Source organism: Aphelocoma coerulescens (assembly GCF_041296385.1).
Source record: "Aphelocoma coerulescens isolate FSJ_1873_10779 chromosome W unlocalized genomic scaffold, UR_Acoe_1.0 ChrW_unloc_scaf_5, whole genome shotgun sequence".
Lineage (NCBI taxonomy): Eukaryota > Metazoa > Chordata > Aves > Passeriformes > Corvidae > Aphelocoma > Aphelocoma coerulescens.
The window spans coordinates 1,375,785-1,402,814 of record NW_027184084.1 but is presented as its reverse complement, the minus strand read 5'-3'; the positions used below and the strand labels follow the sequence as shown (position 1 = coordinate 1,402,814).

General features: G+C 43.1%; 1 protein-coding gene across 1 annotated transcript in view; it reads right to left on the bottom strand.

The window, feature by feature from the left end:
* The window catches only part of LOC138102919 (small conductance calcium-activated potassium channel protein 2-like), an 827,954-nt gene that overhangs the window by 719,336 nt on the left and 81,588 nt on the right, over positions 1-27,030 (bottom strand). Inside the window, exon 5 of the mRNA XM_069000710.1 lies at positions 26,490-26,631. Coding sequence (XP_068856811.1) covers positions 26,490-26,631 — 142 coding nt within the window. The remainder of the gene's footprint in view (positions 1-26,489; positions 26,632-27,030) is intronic.

Genomic DNA, 27,030 nt, shown 5'->3' with positions numbered 1-27,030 from the left:
TCTCGATAAACTAAGTCAGAGCATTTTTGCCTTTGAATGGGAAAATCCCCAAACTGGTCTGAAGACTCAGTCTACCTGGACTGTGTTACCACAAGGATTTAAAAATAGTCCAACGATTTTTTGGAACCAATTGGCAAAAGAATTAGAGACCTGGAAGAAAGAGAACCCCGAAGCGTTGGTCCTGCAGTATGTTGATGACATCTTATTAGCAACTGAAACTCAGGAAAAGTGTATGGAATTGACTGTCAGTCTTCTTAATTTCCAGGCCAAGAAGGCTGCAAAGTATCTTGAGAAAAAGCTCAAATAATGAAGCAGAGAGTTACCCACCTTGGGTTTGAAATAATTCCAGGACAGTGGAAATTTGGAACAGACAGAAAATAAGCCATCTGCCAGGTACCCTGACCTGCAACTGCCCAAAATTTGAGTGCATTCTTGGGCATGGCTGGGTGGTGTAGATTGTGGATCTCAAATTATGGACTTCTAGTTAAAACATTGCATGAACTTTTAAAGGAAGCCCCAGAAGGACCTTTAATTTGGACTCCTGAGAGTAAACGTGTTCTGTAACTTAAAGATGACCCTCATATCTGCATCCACCTTAGGACTCCCAGAATTAACAAAGCCCTTTGAGTTTTTTGTGCATGAATGGCAGCACTTTGCCCTTGGAGTTTTGGCTCAGAAGGTAGGAGACTTCAAGAGGCCTATGAGGTACTTTTCAAAAGAACTTGACAGTGTCAGCCAGGGATGGCCCAGATGCCTGCAAGCCATAGCAGCAACTGTTTTCCTCATCCAAGAGGTCAGGAAATTGACTATGGGACAAAAGATAATAGTGTATACTCCATACGCTGTGACCACTGTATTAGGCCAAAAAGGGGGGGCATTGGCTTTCCCTGAGCCGTATGCCGCAATATCAGATTGTTCTAATGGAGCAGGAAGATGTGGAGTTGAAAGTAACCACAGCAGTAAATCCAGCCCAATTCCTGAACACCCTGATGCAAGGGGAAGAGCAACAAAGCCATGATTGCTTACAGATAGTTGAGCAAGTTTATGCAAGCTGACCAGACCTACAAGATGCACCCATTGAAGATCCAGAGGTAGAGTTCTTTACAGACGAAAGTAGCTTGGTGCAAGATGGAAAACAAAGAGCTGGCTATGCTGTAGTCACAACAACCGAGGTAATAGAAGCTGCACCACTGCCAGTGGACACCCCAGCACAAAGGGAAGAGGTAATAGCACTACAAAGAGCCCTGGAATTTGCAGCAGAAAAAAGAGTAAACATATGGACTGACTCGACTACACTGCAAAGCACACCAATGTGGGGATTCCCAAATTCACGTAGGAAATAGACTTGCAGATAAAACTGCACGAGAGGTTGTGCAACAAGGCATCCTGGCATTAATACCTGAGAAAGCAATTTCACTTCCAGAAGTTAGCCCTGGATATAGTCAAGCAGATTTAAAATTAGCTACTTATCTAAAAGCCCAGAATAAAGAGGGTGGATGGCTAGTAACTCCTAATAACCAGGTCATAGTCCCACCACAGCCAGTGTTAGAAATTGTAAAGGAGAAACGCCAGCAAACACACTGGGGAATTGATGCTATGGTGACAAGTCTACAGATTAAGATACTCAGTGTCCATATGACAAAAATTGTCAAGGCTGTTACAGAAAAATGCCCAATATGTCTTTAAAAAGTCCTTCAAATTTAAAAAGACTGACTCCAGGGATCACTAAAAGAGGAAACACTCCCTGAGATTACTCACAAATTGATTTTTCTGAGCTATCATGCCAACAAGGATACAGGTATCTCCTAGTGTTAGTAGATACTTTTCCAGGTGGCCAGAAACTTGCCCCAGCTGCGCCAACAAGGCCAGGGAAGTAACCAAGATACTCCTCAGAGATCATACCCAGATTTGAGGTGCCTTTGATGCCTTAGGTTTTAACTTTTATATTTTCCTGATTCTGTACTGCTTACTGTATAACTCTGAAGTTTCTTGCAGCCTGTTAATTTCTGCTCTCTCATGCTAGGTAGACATAACAAAGCCTCTCCAGGCCTGGTCTCCAAGGACACTCATACTGTCCTTGGCCCAAAAAGTATAAACCAAAAGCCTCTAAAGAAGGGGGGGGGCAAGCTTGGGGAAATTACATCATTAAACTGAAGCTTTAATTGGAGAATTAACCCTGATATGCAAATGAACCAAACCTATAAAAGAGTGAAGAACTCGTGACCTGTTGTCCATCTTGGGGTCCATCTTGGCAATAGCCTCTGGCTCCCCAGGGTATACCTTTGAAGGCCTTTCAAATAAATACCTATCTTTATTCCCTTACTCCTGTCTAATCTCTGTTTTTCGGTGGCATCTCAAGGCATCAGTTCTTTGGCACCACCAGAAGGGACAACCAGGCTTCCAAAACTCCTCTGGGACTCAGAAAGATCCAGCTCAGTTCCCCCCCCCCCTCTGCTGGCACCCAGGGGGGCAGTTGTGGCAGTCCAGGAGGCAGAGAAGCCCCAAGAGCCCAGAAAACTCTCCAGATCCAGCACAGAGGCACGTGAGTAACTGAATAAAGGTGGTATTCTGTTGGCACCTGGGTTGGGTGTTAAGAGATCTCTTATAGTTTGTTTGGGGCTCAAGAGAGTCCAGGAGGGTCCAACTCCAGTTGGAACCCCCTTTGTTTGCTAGAAGCTTGTGAGAAGCATGTCAGGGAACTTGTCAGAGAGTTCCAGGGATTCCCTCTGTTGGTTTGTTCCTTCCTTGTGAAAGGTTTAGTGTTGGGGAACGAAGCGCCAGTCCGAGTTCAGGCGCCAAATGTTGGAAAACGGGTCTGTGGACTCCGACAGGGGGAGAAATTGCAGACCCAGCCAATATGGTTGATAAAAGCAAGCTCCCTTTATTAGCAATCCAGAGGCACTTATATAGTATCCCAGCTTGTTAACACTTAAGTGGCTTAAAACCTATCAAAGCGCATTTCTGCTTCTACATAATGAGACTACATTGGCAAGCTTCTACTAGTTATGTTATGATTAAAAGAATTCAGAGTTCAACCTCCCTCCTCCCGGTCAGCACATCTTATCTGCACAGCTGCGTCTCTTCAAAACTCCCTTTTTGTTTCTCAGGCCTGTTTCTCACACAGGGATTTTCTCATGGAGACAGTTTCTCACACTAACCTTTGCTTGCAGGCCTATTGCTTGTACAGTTCTTTTATTGATCCCATAATTCTATCAATGACCCCTGTCCTTGATCCTTTAACCATTTTGCAACAAATTCCCCCTTTTTCTTTTTGTACAAGCAATACTTGATGGGTTACAGATGTAGTGACTTTGTATATCATCTTCTGCAAGCATTGGAATAGGCAGGGTAAGCACACTATTATTAATAATATTACTAGTCTTACAGTAATCAAATGCTACACAAATAAAACTAGCCATGATTTTAAACCTAGTAACTTTACCCATCTTTCTAAGCTGAGACCATCCTCTTTCTGTAATTGTGTGGTTAATTGATGTAACTCACTTATCTGCTTGTAAATTAGGACAGAAAGATTCATACAGCACATACCTTGTAACTTTTCACAGCCGTGGCTGTGAGCTAATAGAAAATCAATGGCTACTTGATTTTGTAATATTATATGTCTAACACTAATAACGTCTATGCTTAACTCATCAAGCATTTGCAAAGTTATATTAAACGTTTAGGACTGCCACTGACACTCTTTGGCACACAGCCAGGTGGCACCACAGCTTAGAATGTATTTCCAGCCACAGTTTGAAACCCCGGGGTTGTGAGTTTGAATCCTACCTTCTCTAGTTTTCTTTCTTCACTTAATAGAGTGTTTTTAGATCACTTTGCTTTATTTTTGTGAATTTTCTGTTTATAAGCATAAAACCATGGGCTGTAATATTTCTCATATGGAAAATGAAATACTGCAGAGCTGCCCTTTGAGGCATGTCCTAAAAAAATGGGGGAGGTTAACTGGTGGAGATAAAGCCCTTACAAAAGCAGAATTAATTCAGCTTTCCACAGTGATCTGTCCAGTTTATAGGTTAGATAATGATGTCTATATAACTTAGGTTAAAGTAACAAAGTGCTTATATAGCTTGGGTTATAAGATATCCATGTAACCTTAATGTCAATATAACCTAAATCATGACTTTTTATCAATATAACCTGAAGAATAACAATATAACCTGAAGCATAGCCTCCTACATGTATATAGCCTGAATCATAGCTTTTACTTATGTAGCCTGAATCATAAATTCTATACCTATAACCTGATGCTTATATAACCTGAATCATAACTTTTGATACCCATATAATCTGAGATTAATAACTTTTTATACAATGTAATGGCTAGCATATAGTTAATTAGTTGCTTATATGCAGAACAGAGAAAAAGAGAAAAAAAACCCCAAACTTACCAGGTGTATAGATTTAGAGATAGATAAGTGTAGTACTAATGAGAAATTGGCAAGCCAAAGCCAATTAGCCACAAAACAAAGAATTTAGGCCGGTTAAGACCAGATGGACTGAAGAGCACCATAATTACGCATGCCCCAGAGACAAAGTTGAAAAGTTCAAGTGTGAAGAAGACTTTAGAAGCCTTCATCAAAGACCCCCGAAGACCCCCGAATTGGGGAAGTGGATGGGCAATGCAAAGATTTACCTAATAACCATGAGATCATGTTATGTGTCCTGGGTTGCATTGTATTCTATTACCATCCTCATGAGCTGTTGAAACCAGGTGGGGCAGTGTTTCTTTGCCTCCTCCTCCCCGGACTATCTTTCTGTTAATGGCCCATCAATGCCCTGCTGCATGACTCAGAGATAACTCCCTCTGGAGTATCTTCTGTTAATGAGCCTAATCAACACTTGGCCTCATGACTCATTACCCCATTGTGAGATGCTCCACCAAGAGGGAGGAACCATCCTGGATATAATCTGGGACTGAACACCAGAGACAACCTTTCCCCTGGATTTCCAGAGGACAGGAGCTACATAGCCACCACTGGACCTTCTGAGGAAGAGCAGACCTTCTTTCTACAGGATCACTGCTTCAGGAGGACTGCTACCACCACCCTGATTAACAGGTGTCAGGTTGTATCTTGACTCTGTCAGTTTAACCCATTGTTTTCTGCCTTTTTTTTTTTTCCCCCTTTTCTTTAATTTCCCCATTAAATTGTTATTCTGACTTGGTGTCTCCCACTAGTTTGTTTTCAAACTAATACACTAAGTAAATTAGTTCTGGTGCATATGTGATGATGCTGTAATGACATAGCAACATTAAGCAAAATTTACTGTATAAATATACCACAGCACTTGACAAAGGCAGGTGAGTTAGGAGGAAATATCCCTCACTACCAGCACTGCAGTAAACAAATACCTGCTCTATAGAGATCGGTCTATGGGGATTTATTTCCAGCCTATCTTTTGGGCATCAATAACCAGCAAAGGTGGCCCCAATTTGGTAGCCTAGATGAAGAATTAATATCAAGTTTAATATCAAGCCTCCAAAAACACCACTACTTCTTAGAAATCGGGTATGCAAGACTCTTTTTAATTATAGCCCAGTTACAAGAATCAAAGAAGGAGCATATACTGCTTTTAAAGAAAAAACAGAAAAAGGAAAAAGCAGCTTTAGATGGATCCTTGCCAGTGAAAAAGGAGGAGGGGGAGGCAGCCCCTCCCCGTCTCCCGCCGTTGGTGGTCCCAGCCCTGGCCCCTCTGCTGCCCGCGGCCTCGATCCCTCCCCCTCCGCTGCCTTCGACCGCAGCCGCAGTTTCGCCGTGGCCACCGAAAGGGGGGGAAGGGGGGAGGGTGGCCCTGGCTGTCAGGAGGCTGGCCGTGGCAGCCCTGGTTAGTGCGTCTTCCTCGGCTTCCAGTTGGACGCCGCCTCGGTCTCTCTCCTCCTTTCCTCTGGTCCCTCCTGGGGGGAAGGGACTGAGGGGAGGGGACAGCCAGCATGTGCAGCCCATGGCACCCCCCTTAGAGGTGGAGCCGGGAGGCAGGGCTTTCCACCAGGAGGATGGGGAGGGAACTTCTCACAGGGGGGGTGGCGGTCCTCCCTCTCTCAGGAGTTGGAGTTTCCATAGCAACGCCCCATGCCTGGAGACCGGCTCAGCGGATGACGTCAACAGACTGAGCCGAGTCCTTTAGGTAAAGAAAGTTGATAGTAAGAGTTACTGCTTAGTGCAAAATTTAAAGGTAATTAGCAGAATTACAGAGGACATATGTTGCAGTGCAGGTGGCAGTGGCCACTGCAGCAGAGCATGCAAAGGACTGGTGGACAGGCCTCCAGAACACAGAGGTCTGATTCTCACCCCTTGGTTACGGCAAGTTCCCATGTTCCTAGTGGTTCTTAGTTTACATGTTTTAAGTTTATTGGTTCAGGAGTTCTCCACCCAGTTTTATGTATAAGTTCATGTTTATGTATTTCTCCTAGTTGCTTATGTATTAGTTCTGGAAAGTTCTTCCTTCTTCGATGCCCCATTGGTATATTCATGTAATTCCCTCCCCTAAGTTATCCCCATTGGTTACTCCCCTGTTATCTCCTCCTCCTCAGTCAAACCCCATGGGTTGTTTCCCTTTTGTTCCACCCCTGTATAAAATACTGTGCTTTCCCCTTTTTCCTGGTCTTTGTCCCTGGATCTTCCACCAGCAATAAACCAGCTGGAACGTACACAGAGACCCCTCTCTCATTCTTGCCTCTGCTGATGCTTTTACACCACGTGTGTTTGGGGCTCGCTCCTTGTGAAGGAGCCAGCTTTCCCTCCTGGCTGCAGCTGACAGCGTTCCCTCCTTGCTGTAGCCAATCCCTGCCTGTTGCAGCTGACAGCTTTCCCTGCTAGCTGCAGCTGACCCTGCCTGCAGCAGAAGAAGCCAAGGATGTCTGCAGCTGGATGCTGTGCTGCCTCAGGCAGCCCCAACAGTGTCAGACATACACTCAGTGGTAGCCAATCCATACACACTTTTGACCACACTGACAGATGAATTAGGGTGGTTTACTGTCGTGGACCTGAAAGATGCCTTTTTCTGCATTCCTATGCATAAAAACAGCCAGGAGATTTTTGCTTTTGAGTGGGAAAATCCCGAAACGGCGAGGAAAAGTCAGCTTACTTGGACAGTCCTACCCCAGGGTTTCAAGAATAGCCCAACGATATTTGGAAACCAGCTAGCAAAGGAATTAGAAGATTGGAGGAGACAAGAGCCAGGATGGGTTATCCTTCAGTATGTTGATGACATCTTGATTGCAGCTAAGACCAGAGACGACTGCATCCAATTCACTATAAGCTTGTTAAACTTTTTGGGACAGAGTGGATACAGAGTTTCCAAAGACAAAGCACAGATCGTCAAGGAAGCAGTAGTTTATTTGGGACTTGAGATCTTCCGTGGACACCGACCGCTCAGCAAAGAATGGAAAGAAGCCATCTGCTGACTTCCAGAGCCCCACACCGTGAGAGAGATGCGAGCTTTCCTGGGGATGGTAGGTTGGCATCGTTTGTGGATAGCAAATTATGGATTGTTGGTGAAACCCTTATATGGAGCAATAAAAGCAGCTGAAAATGGCATTATAATTTGGACTGAAAGCACAAGGGCTGCATTTAAACAGCTGAAACCCTCTCTAATGTCAGCTCCAGCACTGGGCTTACCAGACTTGACTAAGCCTTTTGAACTTTTTACACGAGATGTTGGAAAGTAAAAAAGGCCCGGCGGCTCCAGCGGGGGGAGAAAAATGCAGTCCAAAACCAATGTGGTTGATAAGAGCAAAACTCCCTTTATTAGCAATCCAAAGGCACTTATATAGTATACCAGCTTGTTAACTCTTAAGTGGCTTAAAACTTATCAAAGCGAATTTCTACTTCTACATAATTGGACTTACATTGGCAAGCTTCTACAGTTATGTTATGATTAAAAGAATTCAGAGTTCACCTCCCTTCTGTCCTGGTTAGTACATCTTATCAGGACAGCTGAAAATCTTCAAACTCCCTCTTTGTTTCCCAGGCCTTTTTCTCACGCAGGTCTTTCTCTCATGCAGAGTTTTTGCTTGTACAGTCCTTTTATTGATCCCAATAATTCTATTTTCCAACAATGAGAGACTGAATGTGGCACTGGGTGTATTAGCACAGCACCTCGGAAGCCAATGGAGGGCTGTGGCCTACTTTTCCAAACAGATAGAAAATGTTAGCCAAGGGTAGCCTGGGTGTTTGAAAGCCGTGGCGGCTACTGTCATCCTGATTCAAGAGGCCTGGAAACTCACCCTTGGACAACACATTGTAGTGTATGTGCCACATGCAGTAGCAGCAGTACTGGAACAGAAAGGAGGACATTGGCTTTCCAGAAATCGGATGCTTAGATATCAGTCACTGCTGTTGGAACAGGATGATGTTACCCTGAAAACAACTTCTGTTGTTAACCCTGCCATGTTTCTGTCCTCTACCTTAACTGACGATGTGCCTGAGCATGACTGTTTGCAGACAATCGAGGAGGTCTATTCCAGAAGACCACACCTGAAGGACATGCCCATAGAAAATCCAGACTGGGAGCTGTTTACAGACGGGAGCAGCTTCATGAGAAATGGTAAATGAATGACAGGTTATGCAGTAACCACCCAGGACAAGGTGATCGAGGCGAAGGCCCTGCCAGCAGATGTGTCATTGCAGAAAGCTGAACTGATTGCATTAACGAGGGCCCTAGAGCGGAGCGAAGGAAAGAAGGTAAATATATGGACTGAATCTAAATATGCATTTAGTGTTGTCCATGCCCATGGAGCCATCTGGAAGGAGAGAGGACTGTTGAACGCTCAAGGTAACCAGATCAAACATGCTGAACAAATCCTTGCCCTCTTAGAGAGCATCGAAAGACCCACAGAAGTAGCTATCATGCATTGTAGGGGTCGCTAGAAAGGGAAAACCACTCCAGAATTGGGAAATTGCTTTGCTGATGAAACAGCAAAAAGGGCTGAAGAAAAAGGCGTTCTTGAAGTAATTCCACAAAAAAAGATTGACTTGTCAGGGTTCACCCCAAAATATGATCAGGCAGACCACAAGTTAATCAAATTTCTTAAGGCTGAGATCACAGAAAATGGATAGGCTGTTACACCTGCAAATCAGGTTGTAGTCCCACCTCTAATCCTTCGAGAGCTAGCTCGAAGAGAACATGAAAGCACACATTTCAGGGATGAAAATCTTCTGAAACATCTGAAAAAGGTAGTAATAGGAAAGGGAATAACAGATATTGTACAATCAGTAGTGAGCAAGTGTGAAATCTGCTGCAAAAACAATCCTGATAAGAGGAAAAGAGTTGTCTTAGGAGTAACAAAGGCAGGGGATCTTCCTGGAGATTACTGGCAAATAGACTTTGCTGAGTTACCATGCAAAGAAGGATACAGGTACATACTGGTATTGGTTGACACCTTCAGTGGATAGCCTGAAGCTTACCCCTGTTGCACTAACACAGCCAAGGAGGTGGTGAAAGTTTTACTTAATCATATAATACCAAGGTTTGGGGTTCCTTTGGGTATGTCATCAGACAGGGGACCACATTTTGTTGCAAATGTGATTCAAGAAGTTAGCCGGATTTTGGGAATTGCTTGGGATCTGCACACACCTTACAGACCCCAAGGAAGCAATAAAGTTGAACACATGAATGGGACCCTTAAGGCACAAATTAGCAACATTTGTCAAGAGACATCCATGACATGGGTTCAGGCCTTGCCTATATCTTTGCTGAGGATCCATATACAACCGAGGCAGAGGGATAACATCAGTCCCTATGAAATATTGTATGGCAGGCAATATCAAATTCCACATGTTCCAGGTGAAATTCACATGAGGGGAAAACTTGATTTGCAGAGATATCTAATGGCTTTAGGTTCTACTTTGCAGAAGCTCCAGAATTACATCGTGTTATCCCGACCCATAGGACTGGACACACCTGCACATCCCTTCCAGCCTGGAGACTGGGTCTATGTCAAGTCATGGGACAGTGATCCTCTACAGGCCAAGTGGAGAGGACCATTCCAGATTTTGCTGACCACCCTCACCGCAGTCAAAGTCGCAGGCAAAGGACCCTGGATTCACTACTCCAGAGTTAAGAAGGCTTCTGCTCCTGAAACAACTGAGAAAACAGAGACGGATACAAACAAAGATGATGTAGTTTAAATGATTTTTCCTGTGCTTATTATTTATACAGTTGGTAACCCTGGCTCAGGTTTGGAACAAAGTTTTGCATATGATTCTAGTCCAAAGTATATCCATTCATTTGGATACAAAACTAAAAATTGACATGTAAACTAAAGATCAAAATCTGTTTATAATTTGAAAAATATCTTAGAACTTACATTGGATAACATTCAAAGCTGATTGTATCTTCCACACCCTGGTTTCATGGTTACCAAGCTGACCCTGGATTAAAGATTGTTTATAATGATTGTAATTATAATTCTTGTTTATAGATATATACTGCTGTTAGACACATATTATTAGTGGATATTTAGAATATTTAGAATAGAGTCACAACAAGGTAGAGGCCTTGTCAAGCCTCTAAAGGGGGGGAAATGATGGCTTAGGTTTTAACTTTTATATTTTTCAAATTCTGTACTGCTTAGTGTGTAACTGAAGTTTCTTGTAGCCTGTTAATTTCTGCTCTCTCATGTCATAGGTTAGCAAGCATAGTCCCGGAAGGGATATCCTTGCTAAGGGGTGCTTACAGCTTCCTCTGGGACCTGATAGAACCTATCAGCTAGCCAGTTTGAATATGGACAATTCTTTAAGCCACTTAAAGTTGTGACCGCCTCTGTGATACACACTTAAGAATAGACAAACTCCCCCCCAAGCTCTCTCTCGTTTCTGGCGCTGGGACAGGTGGCTGCGGCGCCCGTGCGGGGGCCAGCAGGCCCGGCCAGGCCCTGCTTCGGCCAGGCTGGGCCGGGCCACGGCCAGCCTGGACCCATGGGCCTGTTCCAGCCATGGAACCCCCCCCTCCCCCCACTGCCTTGCCGTGGGCAGCCGGGGCAGCTTGGCTTCCTCCCCCGCTCCACTGCGGCCAAGATTTCAGCAAAGCGGCACCTCTGTCCGGCAGAGGTCAGGTGACCAACAGCGATAAGCCACATTCCAGCTGCAAGGCCGAGGTGAGATTAACCCTTTTATTGCTGTGAAGAGCTGAAAACCTGAGGGAAGAGAGAGAGGAGATGCTTAAAGCTGAAAGTCTGTTGTGAAGCTATGATATATCAGAGTATCCCGTTGTAATTTCATGAAGATATGGGGGGTGGAGTGTTCAGCTCGTAAGCAAAAGCACCTGCGCTGAGATAGGCAGATGCTGACGCAGCTGTAATTTCATGAGAAGTTTGGACAGAGAGAGATGAACCAGATGAACCAGATGAGGACTTTTGCTCCAAATGGGAAAGGAGAAAACCTCAGTTACGAGAGATGCTCCCAGAGATAGTTCTAATGATGAAGATGAGGAATACCCTTTGCTCCCAGGGAAGGAGAAGGGCCTCTGTTTCTTTGTTTCTGAACAGCTCAACCTTAAAATTGTACCCCAAAAAACTTTCAAGAGTGGACCCTCGAAAGCAGTTGCGGGAAAAGCTGCAAGTCGGGGGAAGGGACTCACATGCGAGCAGAGAGACTCCTCTTCCTAAATGGACTGAACAATATTTGGAAGTGGGTGGCTGTCTCGGTGTGATACTGTTTTCATAGCACGAGCAAGAAGAGACTTCTCTTTCTAAATGGACTGAACAAGGTTATTATGGAAGTGGTAAACAGACTGAACATCTTAAGGGTTGTCTTTACATTGTCAGTGGGAGAAGGGAGGAAGGTGGGGGGAGGAGGAGAGTTCTAAAGGTGGTATAATTTTTTTTTCTTTTTTCTTTTCTTCTTTTAGGTCTGTTAATAAACTTCTTTATATTCATTCAAGTTGGTGCCTGCTTTGCGTTTCTCCTAATTCTTATCTCACAGAAGATAAACAGTAATGAGTATTTTAGCCCAAACCACTACATAGGTAGACATAACAAAGCCTTTCTGGGATTGCTTTCCAAGGACACTCAGACTGTCCTAGGCCCAAAAGGTATAAACCAAAGAGCCTCTAAGGGGGGGGGCAAGCTTGGGGAAATTACATCATTAACTGAAGCTTTAATTGGAGAATTAACCCTGATATGCAAATGAACCAAACCTATAAATGTGTGAAGAACTCGCGACCTATCGTCCATCTTGGGGTCCATCTTGGCAATAGCCTGTGGCTCCCCAGGGGGTACCTTTGAAGGCCTTTCAAATAAATACCTTCCTTTATTCCCTTACTCCTGTCTAATCTCTGTTTTTAGGTGGCCTCTCAAGGCATCACCTTTAGGGATGTCATCTGATAGGGGACCCCATTTTATATCTGAAATGTTACAGCAACTTAGTAAACAGTTGGGTATAAATTGGGATTTACATACTCCATGTAGACTGAAATCTAGCAGAAGGGTTGAGCGAATTAATTAAACTTTAAAGAGACAAATTAGCAAAATGTGCCAGGAAACTTCTTTGAAATGGCCACAGGTACTACCATTAGCTTTGTTACAAATTAGAGTGCAACCCCAAACTAACCTAAGGGTGAGCCCATATGAGTTGATGTCTGGGAGATCGTATTCTGTTAAAACTTTCCCAGGATATGAGGAACAAATCGGGAAACAGGAAATGGAACAATATTTGATTTCATTGGGAAACTCTTTGAATGAACTAAAAAGGTTTATCATTCTCTCAGAACCTCTTACCCTAGAAATCTTAGTTCATTCATTTCAAGTATACATCAAGACCTGGAAATTGGAACCACTTCAGGAGCAGAAGACATTACTTTATCTAGTCCTGTTGGCTACAAGAAAGGCAGTGAAAATTAAAGGGCTTAACTCCTGGATTCACTGCACCCAAATTAAGAAGGCTCTCAACTCAGAGTGAACAGTGGAAAACACCGGACCCCTGCAGCTGAAAATCTCGGAGACATCTGTAGACAAGTAGTGAAATGTATAGGCTAATGTTTATAGGAATCTTTTTGTCTTTAGGGGGAGGGGTTGAAGAAAATGCAGTATTAACTTTAACCCAAGGGTTTGGTAAGATGCAAAATCTGTCCAGCATTACAGCCTGCCTTCCTATCCCTGGTTCATCAGGGGAACCTATTCCTTAGGGAATTATCCCTATAGATCTGTCAATGATAATTCAATATGATAATCTGACTAATGCAACAGCAAAGGCAAATATCACCCATTATTTGGATGAGAAGGAGAGATGTAGGTGACAAGGAGATGGTATTCTTGAGGATCCAATAGCTTGGAGGCCAGGAGATAACAGAACTATTTTTGGGAGAAAAGGAGGTAAGGAATGTTCAACAGGGTTCCATAGTCTCGACCAACATTTTCTGGATTTCGCCTTATCAGCTTCAGGAGAAGAAGCGGCCAGGTTGTTACATTTATGTGTTACTAAAAATCACACCCAAAATGTTTCAGACTTGCCAGAGTGTCAAACTCTCCAAAGCAAGCCTTGTACCTAGACAAAGCCCTTAGAAGGACAATGGAAATACTTGGGGAAGGTAGAGTGGTGTCTGAATTGGGGAATCACACCTATGTATAACCTAAATAAGACTCAATGGAGGTGTGGAGAAAAACAAAACAATGACAGTTTAGCACCATAAACTGGATGGCCAAATTAGTTCTAAATTGCAGCAACCAACCTTTGAATTGTGTTAAATCTCTGGAAGTTCCTTGCCCAGGTTACACTGTTTGGGCTACTTCAGACAGATATTGAACCACTCATCCCGCTTGGACCGACCACCCAGCAAGTTACCTTAGGGTTATTAAGTTTATGCCCAACTTGGCGAAGAAGCCCCACAAAAGCCCGATATTGGAGTAAGGTAAAACAAGACACTGAGGATGAATGGACAGGTGTCTTAGTTTGAAAGACAGATGTCTGCCAAGGAAGGCAGGAACCTCCCTTGGAATGGAAAATCTGACCCCCTTCCCTCCAAATTTTTTATAACCTTGACATTACGGGGCTTTCAGGCAAAGATATGGGAAAAGGAATAACAGTTCTTTACTAGTATATATATATATGTATAACAAGGCAAACAAACAACAACAATGGCAGCAAGAACAAACAAAACCAGAAAACAAATAACAGCCTTCTCTTGTCTGTCAAGCACTTTCCCCTTTGGTGTAGTTGTGGTCACAGCCGGCAGGGGCGCTGTTGGCTCCTGGCTGGGCAGAGCAGGTGCGATGATTCCCCCACACTCCGTAATGGCGGGCGAGATAGAAAAGGGGCTTCCTTTACAAACCCACAGGGGCAGTCAATCCTGGTGCCCCTCCGGATGGCGAAATAGGCTGTTGCAGAAACCTCGGAGCGGCAGCTGGAACAACAGAGGTGAGCACACCCGGGGTAGCAAACAAAATGTAGCAGAAACTCCACAGCCGTAGAAGCAGCCACTGGGTGGCCCGGTGGGCACGGGGTGCTGGGTTAAAATGTAGTGAAAAAGCCTGAGGCAGCAGCACAAAAACAATGGGGCTGGGCAACAGCAGCCAGGTTCCTGAAAGCAGCTGCTGCACGCAGCTGGGAGACACAACCTCTGGGAAGGGGGACTGTGGGGATCTGTTAATCCATTGCTTTTCCTATTTCGCATGTTCCCCCTGTTCCCTGCCCTAGCCCTGGCCACTCCCTCGCTTTCTCCCTATTTACTCCTGTACCCCAACCCTGCCCAGGGACTGCCCTTGGGCCCCTGACAAAACCACCCCGCACCCAGACCACGTTGTCTCTCTGCCTCTGAACATTGCGGGGACAAGATGTGATTAAAGCCATCTCAAACCCTCACGAGAGACCCTTCTCTACCTTCTTTACCACCACTGCGTTGTAATGCTGCTAGCTGCCAGAGCCAGATTGCAGGGCTGTCCAAAATGGACTCCGGGATGCGACTAGTTGCATGGCCCTAGGAAACCCTCGCTGAGCTCTCAGGGAGCAGCAGCCTGCTAGGCAGAGTCTAGCAGTTACAACAGAGGATGAGTTTGGGGTCCCAGGTTTTTTTCCCCTGAGGCATCCGAGTAGATAACAAGGGTAAATCGTGCCAAAACCGGGCCAGGAGACACTTCAGAGACAGAGTCAGAGAAGTGGATATTTGCTTTATTCGGCATGCCGGGGGTGTGGGGATCGCTCCTCCAAACACACACACCAGTGCTCCCTACAACACAGTATCAAGGGTTAAATTGTGAATGTTCATCACATGCCTTGGACAGGTGTGATTATTCAAATCATTTCTCATGATTATTCAAATTATTTCTCGTAAGTCATTAATACTGATGCCTTTTCTTGGTCTTAAAATCAAGAGTCATACACGGGTAGAAGGGATTTTACCTTGGTATTTATTTTAAGGATCCTTAGGTGCACAGGTCCAGGTCATGTGTATTGAAATGCACCCCACCAAATTCCCCCCAAAAGATCAGGTATAACATTATAGGTTTTACTAATTAGCATATCTATCAAAGATTCCCCAATGAGAGGCTCAAATGAGCCCCCCTCCCCAAGGAGCCTTCCCCTGGATGGTTCTATCTTAGTTTACAGAATGTGTTCTGGAGAGGACCTTGGGGTCTGGGGCACACTGATCTCTGGCTACGAAGCTTCTAAAATGTTTAATCTCTTAGCCTGACAAACAAGTCCAAGAATGTAGGCAAAAAGCACTAAGAATACAGAAGTTGTAAAAAAGGTATAACAGGGATATAAAAGAAAAGGCAAAAAATCTTCATGGCATCAATATTATTAGCATATGGGTCACGCATGCGCTGTGTGTCCTGGTGGTCGTGCTGAGGAAGGCCTCTCCTCTTCCTTGGGGGTCTTTCTGATGAAGACCAGTAGTCTTCCTCACAGTGCACTTTTCACCTTTCTCCCTGGGCATGCGTAGTCCTTTGAGGAATGATTCAGCGGTCTCTGAGATAATCCTTGTCCCCTCTTATTACAGCTGGTGGTGGGGTCCGTGGCTCTGACCCAGGAAGAGGTGACTAGTCCGGAGAGATGGTCCCGAAAGGGATCGCCGTCCTGAGGCCCAGTGTCTTCCCTCAGCTGCTGGCAGGAGGGCCCTTGCAGGGGCTGTCAGCTCTTTAGTGATTGTCAGCTCGTGACTTCAGCTCAGCTCTGCAGGGCAGCCTCCAGGCCAAACCAGACCAGAGAGAGACGAGAAGGCCCGTGTGGCTGGTTCCGCACAGAGGTAGCTTTATTGTTGGTTCCCTCTGGCGAAGGGGAAAGCCAGGGACGAGCTCTCTCCCCCACAGAGCCAGGGGGCTTCCTTTTATAGGGATACAGGGGATCAGCAGGGGACCAATGGGTTACAGAGGGTCTGGGACAGACCAATGGGTTACAGAAAGATCTGCATAGTGTCTCTCAAAGGATTGTGGGTCCACTTTTCCTCGCCATGACCAAGAAGTGGCTGCCTTTTCAGGGAGTCCTGCTGGGCAATTGCGAAATCTCTTGTCTCAGCAGAGATCCCTCCAGGGCAAGGGCTGGGCATATCCCACACCCTCTATCTTGACAAGATTAGGGCAAATTCGGCTTCTTAGGTTTTGTAATTACATCTTCTGTCTGAACTAACATTTGCTGTCTCCCAATAGTTAACTTGCGCTTACATGAGTTAGCTATTGACTGCCCCTTCCTCAATCCCCCCTTTTCTTTGGTTATTTGAAATTCTTTACAAATCTTCCATGTCTTTAAAGTAAGTACCTTTCTCTATCTTATTTCTAAGTTTGTGCTTGTGCCATTGAGCATAAGCATCGTGATTCCAAGTACATAATATCATACAACAGTGACTACTAACACAAACACTAAGTAATAATGCAATAACACAAATAGCTATTACAAGCAATTGTTTAAGCTAGGATAAGTTGGGTAACCATGATGTAAGTTTGTCCCATACCTCTTTAAACCGTTAAGAAGTGTCATCCAAGGTGATCGGATGTAATGTCTGTATTGATTGTAATTTTTGACTTAAATGCTTTACATAATCTATTAAGTAGCTTTGCCCTACTAGAACCACACTGTTATTGTGAATCACGTTTGTTCTATAGGGCTTTCCATACAGAATTTCAAAGGGACTTTGTTTTTCTTTAAGCCGTGGTTTTATCCTAATTCTTAGCAAAGCCATGGGCAGAGCTTGATACCAATATAAATTAGTTTCTTGACAAATTTTGGCCAATTGTTGCTTTATTAAGTGATTCATCTTTTCTACTTGCCCACTTGCCTGTGGTCTGTATGGTGTGTGTAATTGCCAGCATATACCCAGTAGGTGAACTCACTCCTTGCACTACCTGGGCTACAAAGTGTGATCCCCTATCAGAATTTATTTCCCTGGGTACCCCAAATTGTGGAATAATTTCTTGTACTAAAGCTTTAACAACTTCTCTAGCCTTATTGGTTTTACAAGGGAAGGCCAACCTGAGAAAGTGTCTGTGAGGACTAAAAGATACCTGTATCCCCCTTTTCTAGGTAATTCAGAAAAATCAATTTGTCACGCATCCCCTGGTAAAACTCCCTTAGGGATAGTCACGGTGTTTAGCCTAACAAGAGTATTAGGGTTGTTTTTAAGACAGATTTCATAAGTGGAAGTTATGTCCTCGATTGTTTCCTTTAATTTCAGTGCTATCACTTTGTCTTTTAAATGGTTATGCAGAGCATTAACTCCCCAATGTGTCTTAGAATGTTCCCTCTGGATAAATAATTTTAGCAGTTTTCTGGGTATTACAATGAGATCTTTTATTCTAGCCCACCCGTCTGTTCCTATTTGTCCCTTTTCTTCTTGTATCCAATTTAAATCATCAGTGTCATATGGTGGGGGTTTTTCACCCATAAGGATGTTAGAAGGGATTAGAACTAGGGCTTGAATCTGAACCCCACTGGCCACTGCTTTTGCTGTTTTGTCTGCCATAGCATTTCCCAGTTCAGGGATAGTGTTACCCAGAGAGTGTCCTTTACAATGCATTGTAGCCACTTTTGAAGGTTTTACCACTGCTTCCAGTAACTGCATGATTTCAGTAGCGTGCTTGATTTCATTCTTCTGTGAGGTTAATAAACCCCTTTCTTTCTAGATAGCCCCATGAGTGTGTACCACTCCAAAAGCATACCTTGAATCAGTCCAAATGTTGAGAGGTTTTCCTTTGGCCAACACCAAGGCTTGAGTTAGAGGTATTATCTTGGCCTTTTGAGCTGATGTCCCCACAGGTAATGGTTTTGCCTCAATTACAGCATCTGTGCTTGTAATTGCATGCCCAGCGAGCTGCTTACCATTCTTGACACAGCTGCTCCCATCGGTGAACCAGTTTTCCGCATTTTCTAGCGGAGAGTCTTTTAGGTCCAGGCAGCTGGAGTAAACTGCCTCCATGGTTTCGATGCAGTCATGCTGTACAGGCTCCTCAGCAGCCTTGCCTTGGAGGTAAGCTCCTGGGTTTAGAATGTTAGTTACTTGGATACTCACATCCTCCGATTCTGCTAGGACAGCCTGGTATTTGAGAAAGTGAGATGGAGTCAACCAGTGATTTCCTTTCTGTGTGAGCACTGCTGACACTGTGTGAGAGACAAAAACAGTTATCTGCTGGCCCAGTGTGAACTTGCGAGCTTCTTCTATGTTCAGGATCACAGCTGCCACTGCACGCAGGCAGGGGGGCCATCCTTGGCTGACCACGTCCAGCTGCTTGGAGAAATAAGCCACTGGCCTTTTGTATGGTCCCAGCTTCTGTGCCAAAAGTCCCAGCACCAGTCCTTGTCTCTCATGTGAGAACAGTAGAAAAGGTTTAGTGACATCTGGTATGCCCAATGCTGGAGCTTGCATCAACTCACGTTTCAGAGTTACAAATGCATTATTAGTCTCTGGTGTCCAGCATAGGTGAGTTCCCCCAGTCTCTTGTAGGAGTTGGTATAAAGGTTTCACAATGAGTCCATAGTTGTAGATCCATAATCTGCACCATCCTGTCATTCCCAGAAAAGTTCTCAGTTCTTTGATTGTAATTGGCCGGGGAATCTGACAAATTCCTGTTATTTCTAACTCCTTCCTGTTATTTCCCAAGGCTCTCTCCCCTCCTGCCAGTTCATATCCCAGATATGTAACTTTCTGGAGGACTAGCTGAGCCTTTTCAGGGGAGACTCTATATCCACTTAGTCCCAGAAAATTTAAAAGACTTACGGTCCAGTTCTTGCAGTCTTCACGGGTCCTTGTTACTATTAGTAGGTCATCAACGTACTGCAGAAATGTACCTTCTCCAAGTGGCGGTGTCCAGGCTTCCAGTTCTTGAGATAATTGACCTCCAAATATCGTGGGGCTATTTTTGAATTCTTGGGGCAATACAGTCCATGTGAGCTGACTCTTTCTCCCTGTTTTGGGGTTTTCCCATTCAAAGACAAAAATTTCTTGACTCTTTTTAGCTAATGGCAGACAAAAGAAAGCATCTTTTAAATCTAAAACTGAAAACCACACCCAATCACTTTGTAATTTTGTAAGTAAAGTATAAGGATTGGCTACTACGGGATGCAGTGTTTTTGTTATTGCATTTATTGCCCTCAGGTCCTGGACTAACTGATAACTTCTGTTTGGCTTTTGTACTGGTAGAATTGGGGTGTTGTAGGGGGACCTACACTCTCTCAGCAACCCTTGATCGATAAATTTGGCAATTATTGGTTCTATACCCACTCGTGCTTCATGCCTTAGTGGATATTGTTTGACTGACACTGGCTGTGCCCCTTCTAATAATTCAATAACTACTGAGGAAGCTTGTTTTGATCTTCTTGGGATTTTGACATCCCATACTAGTGGGATCACTTGATCTTTTATCTTATCATCTATGGGTATTCCTCCTTTTTCATGGACATTTGCTAAACTTAAGGCCAAAATTAATTTTTCTTCAGGAACCTGTAGTCTCATTCTTTGTTCTATGAATTCTATTTTTGCTTCTAACCAGGTTAATAGAACTCTGCCCAGCAGGGGTTTAGGCGAGTTTGGAAGATATAGAAATCAGTGTATTCCCATCTTTTTGCCTAATGTAAATTTTAAGGGTCTCAAAAAAATAGGCTTTCTCAGTTTTCCCTGTAGCCCCAACAACTTGGACATAATCATTACTTACAGGACTCAAAGTCTGATTCAGAACTGAGAATGTGGCTCCAGTATCTACCAAAAATTTTACTTCCTGTTCCCCTAGCTTAACTTTGACCACTGGGTCGGCTCTAGGAGGAGGACCATAGAGTCCTGTGGTGCCAGATTGATGCCACATTGTTTCTGCCACTCTGGTTTGCGTCTTAAGGTAAAAAAACAATCTGCATAGAAGGTCTCATCTCATTTATTCTCCCTCCTTAAAATAACATTAATTGCAATACAGTGTTATATCTTAAAGAGCCATTCTCTGGCCATTTTTCACCATCATCTAATTTGTAGAGTGGCCACCACTGATTACAATATTTAATTAGGGTGCTCTTTTTCATATTCCTTCCAGGGACTCCCCCCAGATCTTTCCAATGTGCCAGCACGCATCCATCCTAGCGGAATTCTCCGTGTTATTTCCTTACTTTCTGATGAACCCATTGCCTCTTTTTGCCCTTTCTCCCCCTCTTTTCTCTCTTCCACGGCCAAAAACCCCCAAAAGCAGAGAACCAACTCCTTCTTTCCACAAAGCCATGCTCTGCCAATACCAAGCTCTCTCCTCCAGCAACTTGGACACTGTCCACTTTTTCTAACAGACAATACCACTTTCTAATACATGTACACAAAACCCAAGCTTCACAACTGTTTCCACACTGGGCATAGGATTTCAAAAGGGAAGTCAGCTGGGGCTATATTAGAAAAGCGTTGGGGCCTGGGTGTTCTCAATTCAGTAACTAAAATCTTTTCTCCTCTAAAAATCTGCCCCCCCCCTTTGGACAGTAAGGTTGAATTCCAAACCAACAGTTTATATGATTTATACTCATTCCCTCTTTGCCAAACGCTTCGCTTATCTCTGGCCGAGCCCATCGCCGGGGTACGGAACCGCAGATAGAGCTCCCCACTCGCTTTGCGCTTTGACAGCACGTCTCATCCACTCTCTCACACAGCAGCAGAGTAGCAACAGACAAAACAAAAATAGAAGTACAATAGCACATGACAGCGGGGTCCAACCCCTTAAAGGTACCTTTCACAGTGGGGTCCAACCCCTGGGGGTCCAACCCCTTTAAAAGTACTTTTTCTCTTGCCCAGGACTAATTTTGGGAGACCCAGTCTTCCTTGGGACTTTCAACCCATCCTCAGGGACTTGAACCCTGGACCTGCAGGTATTTCTGTGTTTAAAAGGAATAGCAAATACCTTAATTTGGTGCAGATGGTCCTTGTCTGCCCCCGCCATGAGCCAAAGGACAGCTGAGCTCCCCCTGAAAATTCAGGGTCGCGACTGGGAGGTCTGCTTACCCCTGGATCCGGCAGCCAGGCAGAGAGGGTCCCATCTCGGGGTGCCAGATGAATCGCGCCGAAACCGGGCCAGGAGACACTTCAGAGACAGGTCAGAGAAGTGGATATTTGCTTTATTCGGCGCGCCGGGTGTGTGGGGATTGCTCCTCCAAACACACACACCAGTGCTCCCTACAACACAGTATTAAGGGCTAAATTATGAATATTCATAATATTCCTTGGGACAGGCGTGGTTATACAGATTATTTCTCAGAAGTCATTAATATCATTAGCATACGGGTCATGCATGCGCTGTGTGTCCTGGTGGTCGCGCTGAGGAAGGCCTCTCCTCTTCCTTGGGGGTCTTTCTGATGAAGACCAGTAGTCTTCCTCACAGTGCACTTTTCACCTTTCTCCCTGGGCATGTGTAGTCCTTTGAGGAATGATTCAACGGTCTCTGAGATAATCCTTGTCCCCTCTATCTTGACAAGATTAGCGCAAATTCGGCTTCTTAGGTTTTGTAATTACATCTTCTGTCTGAACTAACATTTGCTGTCTCCCAATAGTTAACTTGTGCTTACATGAGTTAGCTATTGACTGCCCCTTCCTCAAGGGTCCTTTCCAGTGTGATCAGATTTTAATAAGGTCCCAGTTCAACAGCTGCTCTTATGAGCAAAGGAAGAAGCATTACAGGGGCTGGACTCCATGGTGGCAGCGAATTCTCCCCACAGTAGTAGCAACTTGACCATTCCCCTCCGATCTGAGAGTGAGAGAGTGAGTGAGGAGCTGAGCCCAGCCCCTCACCCCCCAGCCAAAATCTCGTGGTATCTCTGCCCTTCCCAAGAGAAAACCCCCCAGCTAAGAGAGTAGCCAGCTGCACCCTTTCCCCTACCTTGGCCACTTCTTTTGTCTCTAAAATACTGGTCTTTATCATCTCTTAGGCAACAAATGGGACAAAATTCCCTGAGAGAAAGAAAAAAAAGGAAAAATCCTAACCTCCAACAACAGGGCCTTCAGCTTCCACACAGTTTGAATGGCCCCTATAGAGTTTTCTCTTACCAGGAGTCATGGCTCTAGAAAACAGAATTTTGTTAGATAATCTAACTTGGCAAGTAAGGAAACTATCCAAAGCTAAAGAAGGAGGATTTCAAAATATAAATAGGCAAATACAGGCGAATACTAAAGTGACATTACAGAACAGACTGGCCTTAGATCTATTGCTGGCCAAAGAACAAGGGCTTTGTGGGTATTTAAAATTGGATAGAGAACACTGTTGTGTACACATCCCAAATGTAACAGAAGGTCTCCAAAAACAACAAAATACAGCAAGTTGCTGAGGATAGCAATGCTATCCAAAAGGCCTCTGAAACTAATTGGTCCAATAAAATTCTTCAAGGAATAGGGGGATGGTCCCTGAGAAGATGGCTGGCTGAAATATTAGAAACCATCATAATTATAGTTGTAACTGTAGTAATTATTGGTCTTGCTATTGGCTGTGTTTGCAAAATGATCAATTATAACCTTGCAGGAATGTATGCAACTATAGATAGACATCGAGTTGAAACTTATCAAATAGCCTTAAGGAATTTGAGAAGTTTCAAAGGGGGAAATTGAATCCAAAACAGTTAAATTCAATTTCTATTGTGACTGTGAGCTTTTAGCAGAGAAGATACTATGTCTGCAGGCTGTTAGCAGAGAAGCAAGGCATGCAGAAATTGCTCTTCAAACAAGGATGTTGGAAGATAAAGAGGAGACTTCTGGCTCAAGAATTCAGCTACAGCCTGAACAAGGACTGAATTTAGGAACTTGGGGAACATGGGGAGGGTTTTTTATGGTAATGGGCAAATTATAATAGGCATGTAGTGATTGTACATTAGCAAGACACTTCTAGAAATCAGGAGGCATGTTTGGAGGAGTTATTCCCCGTGCCCTTCCAGGTGCCTGAATAAATGATGCCCTCTTTAACACTAAAAATTGGTGTTAAGGAATTTTATTTTACCCAGTTTCTGGTAATTTGGTGACATAACCACCCAAGTGGGATAATATTTTTGTTCTCAAACTTTCTAAGCGTGCTGACCTGAAGTGTGGCCAGGATGAAACATTGTAATGACTAAAGCCCACTCTCTTGCAACCCTATAAACAATGGTCCAAAGTGAGACCCTTTGAGCTCTCCTGGCCCACAGCAGTTGCAACCAGCAACCTCCCTCTGAGTGGGGCCTCTCAGAGCCAGCAAACTCTCAAGTTTTCTATACTCAAAGGATCGCCAAATGATGATGGATCCTGGGCTGATACCCCCACTCCTCGAGGCTCGACCCTTCACCCATTGAGAAGATGCAAAGGCATCCAAAATGAGAATTTTACTGAATTCAAGGGGAATTTTTCACAGGTGCCTTGTACAGACTATGTATATCTGTGTGCATACAAGTGTGAATACACTATAGCAAATGTGGAAGAAATGCTGCTCTCCTGGATTCTTAAGTACTTTAGATTTGTTAGTAAGTTAGGCCTGTAAGTAAGTTACTGTTGTAATCTACTTGCTATTTTGGATGCTAGGAATTTAAATTTTTCATCTTGAAATCACATCTTTTGCATAATAAATATGAATTGGTTACTATAAAAGTTTTAGAAGCTTACCTGTTTTTAAAGAATCCAGTTTAGGAGCTATGAACTTTTTGGTCTTGGAGTTTAGGCAGGAGGATATATTCATTGATATGTTCACTGTTTCACACTTCATATCCTTTAGATCTTTTACCAAAGAAAAAGTAATTTCAACTTCTAAATTTCTCTCACTGCTTCATAATTTTTTTCTCAAATATGTCAGCTTGCCAAAGCCATATTGCTGACATCCTTTAAAACTTAATTATGGGTCAGATTTTCATTACTGTTTCAACTATCACCACACACTTTCTACCTGACACTCTTGTTACCTCTCTAGAGGTATTTAGCCTAAACTCCTCATAGGATCCTGAGTATGTAAGTCATACCTAGTGTTTGAAGCCTTACTGCTTCAAATGTAGCTGCAGAATTTTTAATCATAAAAAACAATCAAAGGCATGAAGGTGAATATCATCTGTACCTTTTACAAACCTAATTTTCAAAGGGATCTTGTTTCAGTTGCGAAAAAGAAATGCTATGTGTGTAATCAGTATATATTAACCCCTACTGTAGCTTTTCACTAAAGTAATTGAAACAGATGCTGTAAATAATTTTAAAGCTGATTCCAAATGGTGCTGTCATAAGCAAAATGAAAACTACAGCTCACAATTTCACCTTCTGTGTAGTTCATTCATGAGCACATAGAAAATCTTGCAATAATCTGGAGAATGTTTCTGATATTTTATTTTTACCTTGTTTTCATCATAATAAAATTGTACAGCCAACCCACATCCATTAAAATTTTAAGACCAGTTGAGATGCTGCTGTCATTTGCATCAATATAAATCAAATATCAGTGTGAAACTCATGGTATCAATATGGTTGGTATCAATATGGTTAGTATCAATACTAACATTTTCATTGGGCTTCTGCAGGGCTTGGAAATTCCAAGATTTCTGTTACGGTAACTTTTTTTCATACTGGAAATGCCAGGAATGATCAACAATTTGTTTTGAATAAATATTCAAGGCAAGTTAACCTAGAATTTACCTGTTGTCAAGAGATCTGTTGTCAAGGATGTAGTCAGAGATGATAATGAGGAGGGATAATGATCTAATATCTGCATCTTGAAGCATTTGCTTTTTATTTCTGAAGAGTGTTTGGAAAGAAGGAAAGCATTATAACAGGGTTCTGCACATCCCTGTGGCAATATATGCTGTATGTTCTCTTCTTTTCCTAATGAACTTATGGCCACTTTTAATCCCATCTGGCATCAAATTCCAGCTCAGAATGAAGAACAAACATCCCAGAAGACAGCAGATATGAGTTTAGTCAACAGCCTTTAGAAAAACCTTCTGAGTCATCCCTGTACTTTCCACCTGTATTTTCACCAGATTGCAAACTCTGTATTTAAAGATATATGCATTTGACACTACCAAAATTTACTGAAAGGCTTTTTCAATAAAGCTCAATGACCTGAAACCTGTCAGATGCTAAACAATAAAAAAGAAGCATTTGGAAAAAAAAGTCTTCAATGCTACAGAAATGTTTTACTCTCTAAACATAAAATACATACTTTTACAAACAACAGATATACTAAAATACCTTCTCAAAAAGAGAAACTTCTTGCTACCATTTTTTTTCAGCCATAATCCAAATATCTATGTTTTAATAGAAGGTCTATATATTGAAGCTGCATTACTTTTATGATCAGTGGATCTTACTGTCATATATATTATATATTATATATTATGTCCATTATGAACTTCTCACTCACAGGGAAATTTACATGGGGGCTTGATACAAATAAAAGTGGCAGGATCAGGAGGTTTTTTGCTTCTTATTTATTGTAAACATGTAGAAATTTCCATTACCATTTATTGCCCTACTCCCTATGTAACTTCAAGCAAATACTACAACACAAAAAAATTGAAATTAGATATGAAGTACTGAATATGCATGGCCTAACCAATCAATGGTAACAAAAACTCTTATAATGAAAACTGCACTGCATAAATCCATTTAAAGCAATTGAAAACTATGGACCATATGTTATTAGACTTATAAGAAACAATGTAGGAAACTATGCACAAGCAAAACACTTTAGGAGACTAGCTACCATCCCAGTTCTACACCTGCAAGTAACTACATTAAGAAGTAAATATCTGTAGGTTTGTTCTTAGAAGTGGTCCAATTACACATGTCCAAAGACAGTCAAGATGTGATATACTAACATTTAATGAAAGACTCTATTGTGATTTTGAAGCTGAGAATTGTATCAGGGTGGAATTGTTTCTCTGTATTTTATTATGCAGCTCTTCAGTCTATCTATAGAGGATGAAAGCCTTACATTCCATTACCATGGAATGAAAGACCAGGGAATGGTACAAGTAAGCCTATATACTTTAAAAGTTATCAAATAAATATTTCTGTTATGACTACCACGAGTTTGGGGATTAATTCCAACAAACTTAATCTCATATACAGTGAATAAATTCTGAAATACTCACCATGATTCCAGTGAGTAAACAGACCCCTTTCCCACAGTATGTATTAGGTACCATGTCACCATATCCAATGGATAGAAATGTTATTGAAATCAACCACATTGCTCCAAGGAAGTTGCTTGTAACATCCTGTTGATCATGGTACCTGAACAGAAAAACAAAATAGTTTCTTTATAATGAAAAGTTTTGTTAGATTTTTGTGCTGTCAGAAAGAAATCTCACTAACTGGTGTGTGGTGGATTGACCTTGGCTAACAGCCAAATACCCACCTGCTCACACCTCCCTGCTCAGCAAGGGGGAGGCAAAATAAGTTTGTGTAATGAGAAACAAAATTAAAATCTAAAAATCCACCTCCCACCCAACTCTCCATTTCCCAGGCTCAACTTCACTCCTTTACTCACAACTCCTTTACCTGTTCCCTCAAGCATCTCAGAGGGGATGGGGGTTACAGTCAGTATATATGTATTAGGCCTGGCTAGGATAGAGTTAATTTTCTTCAAAGCAGCTCATGTGGTGCTGTGTTTTGGAATTTTTACCAAAACAG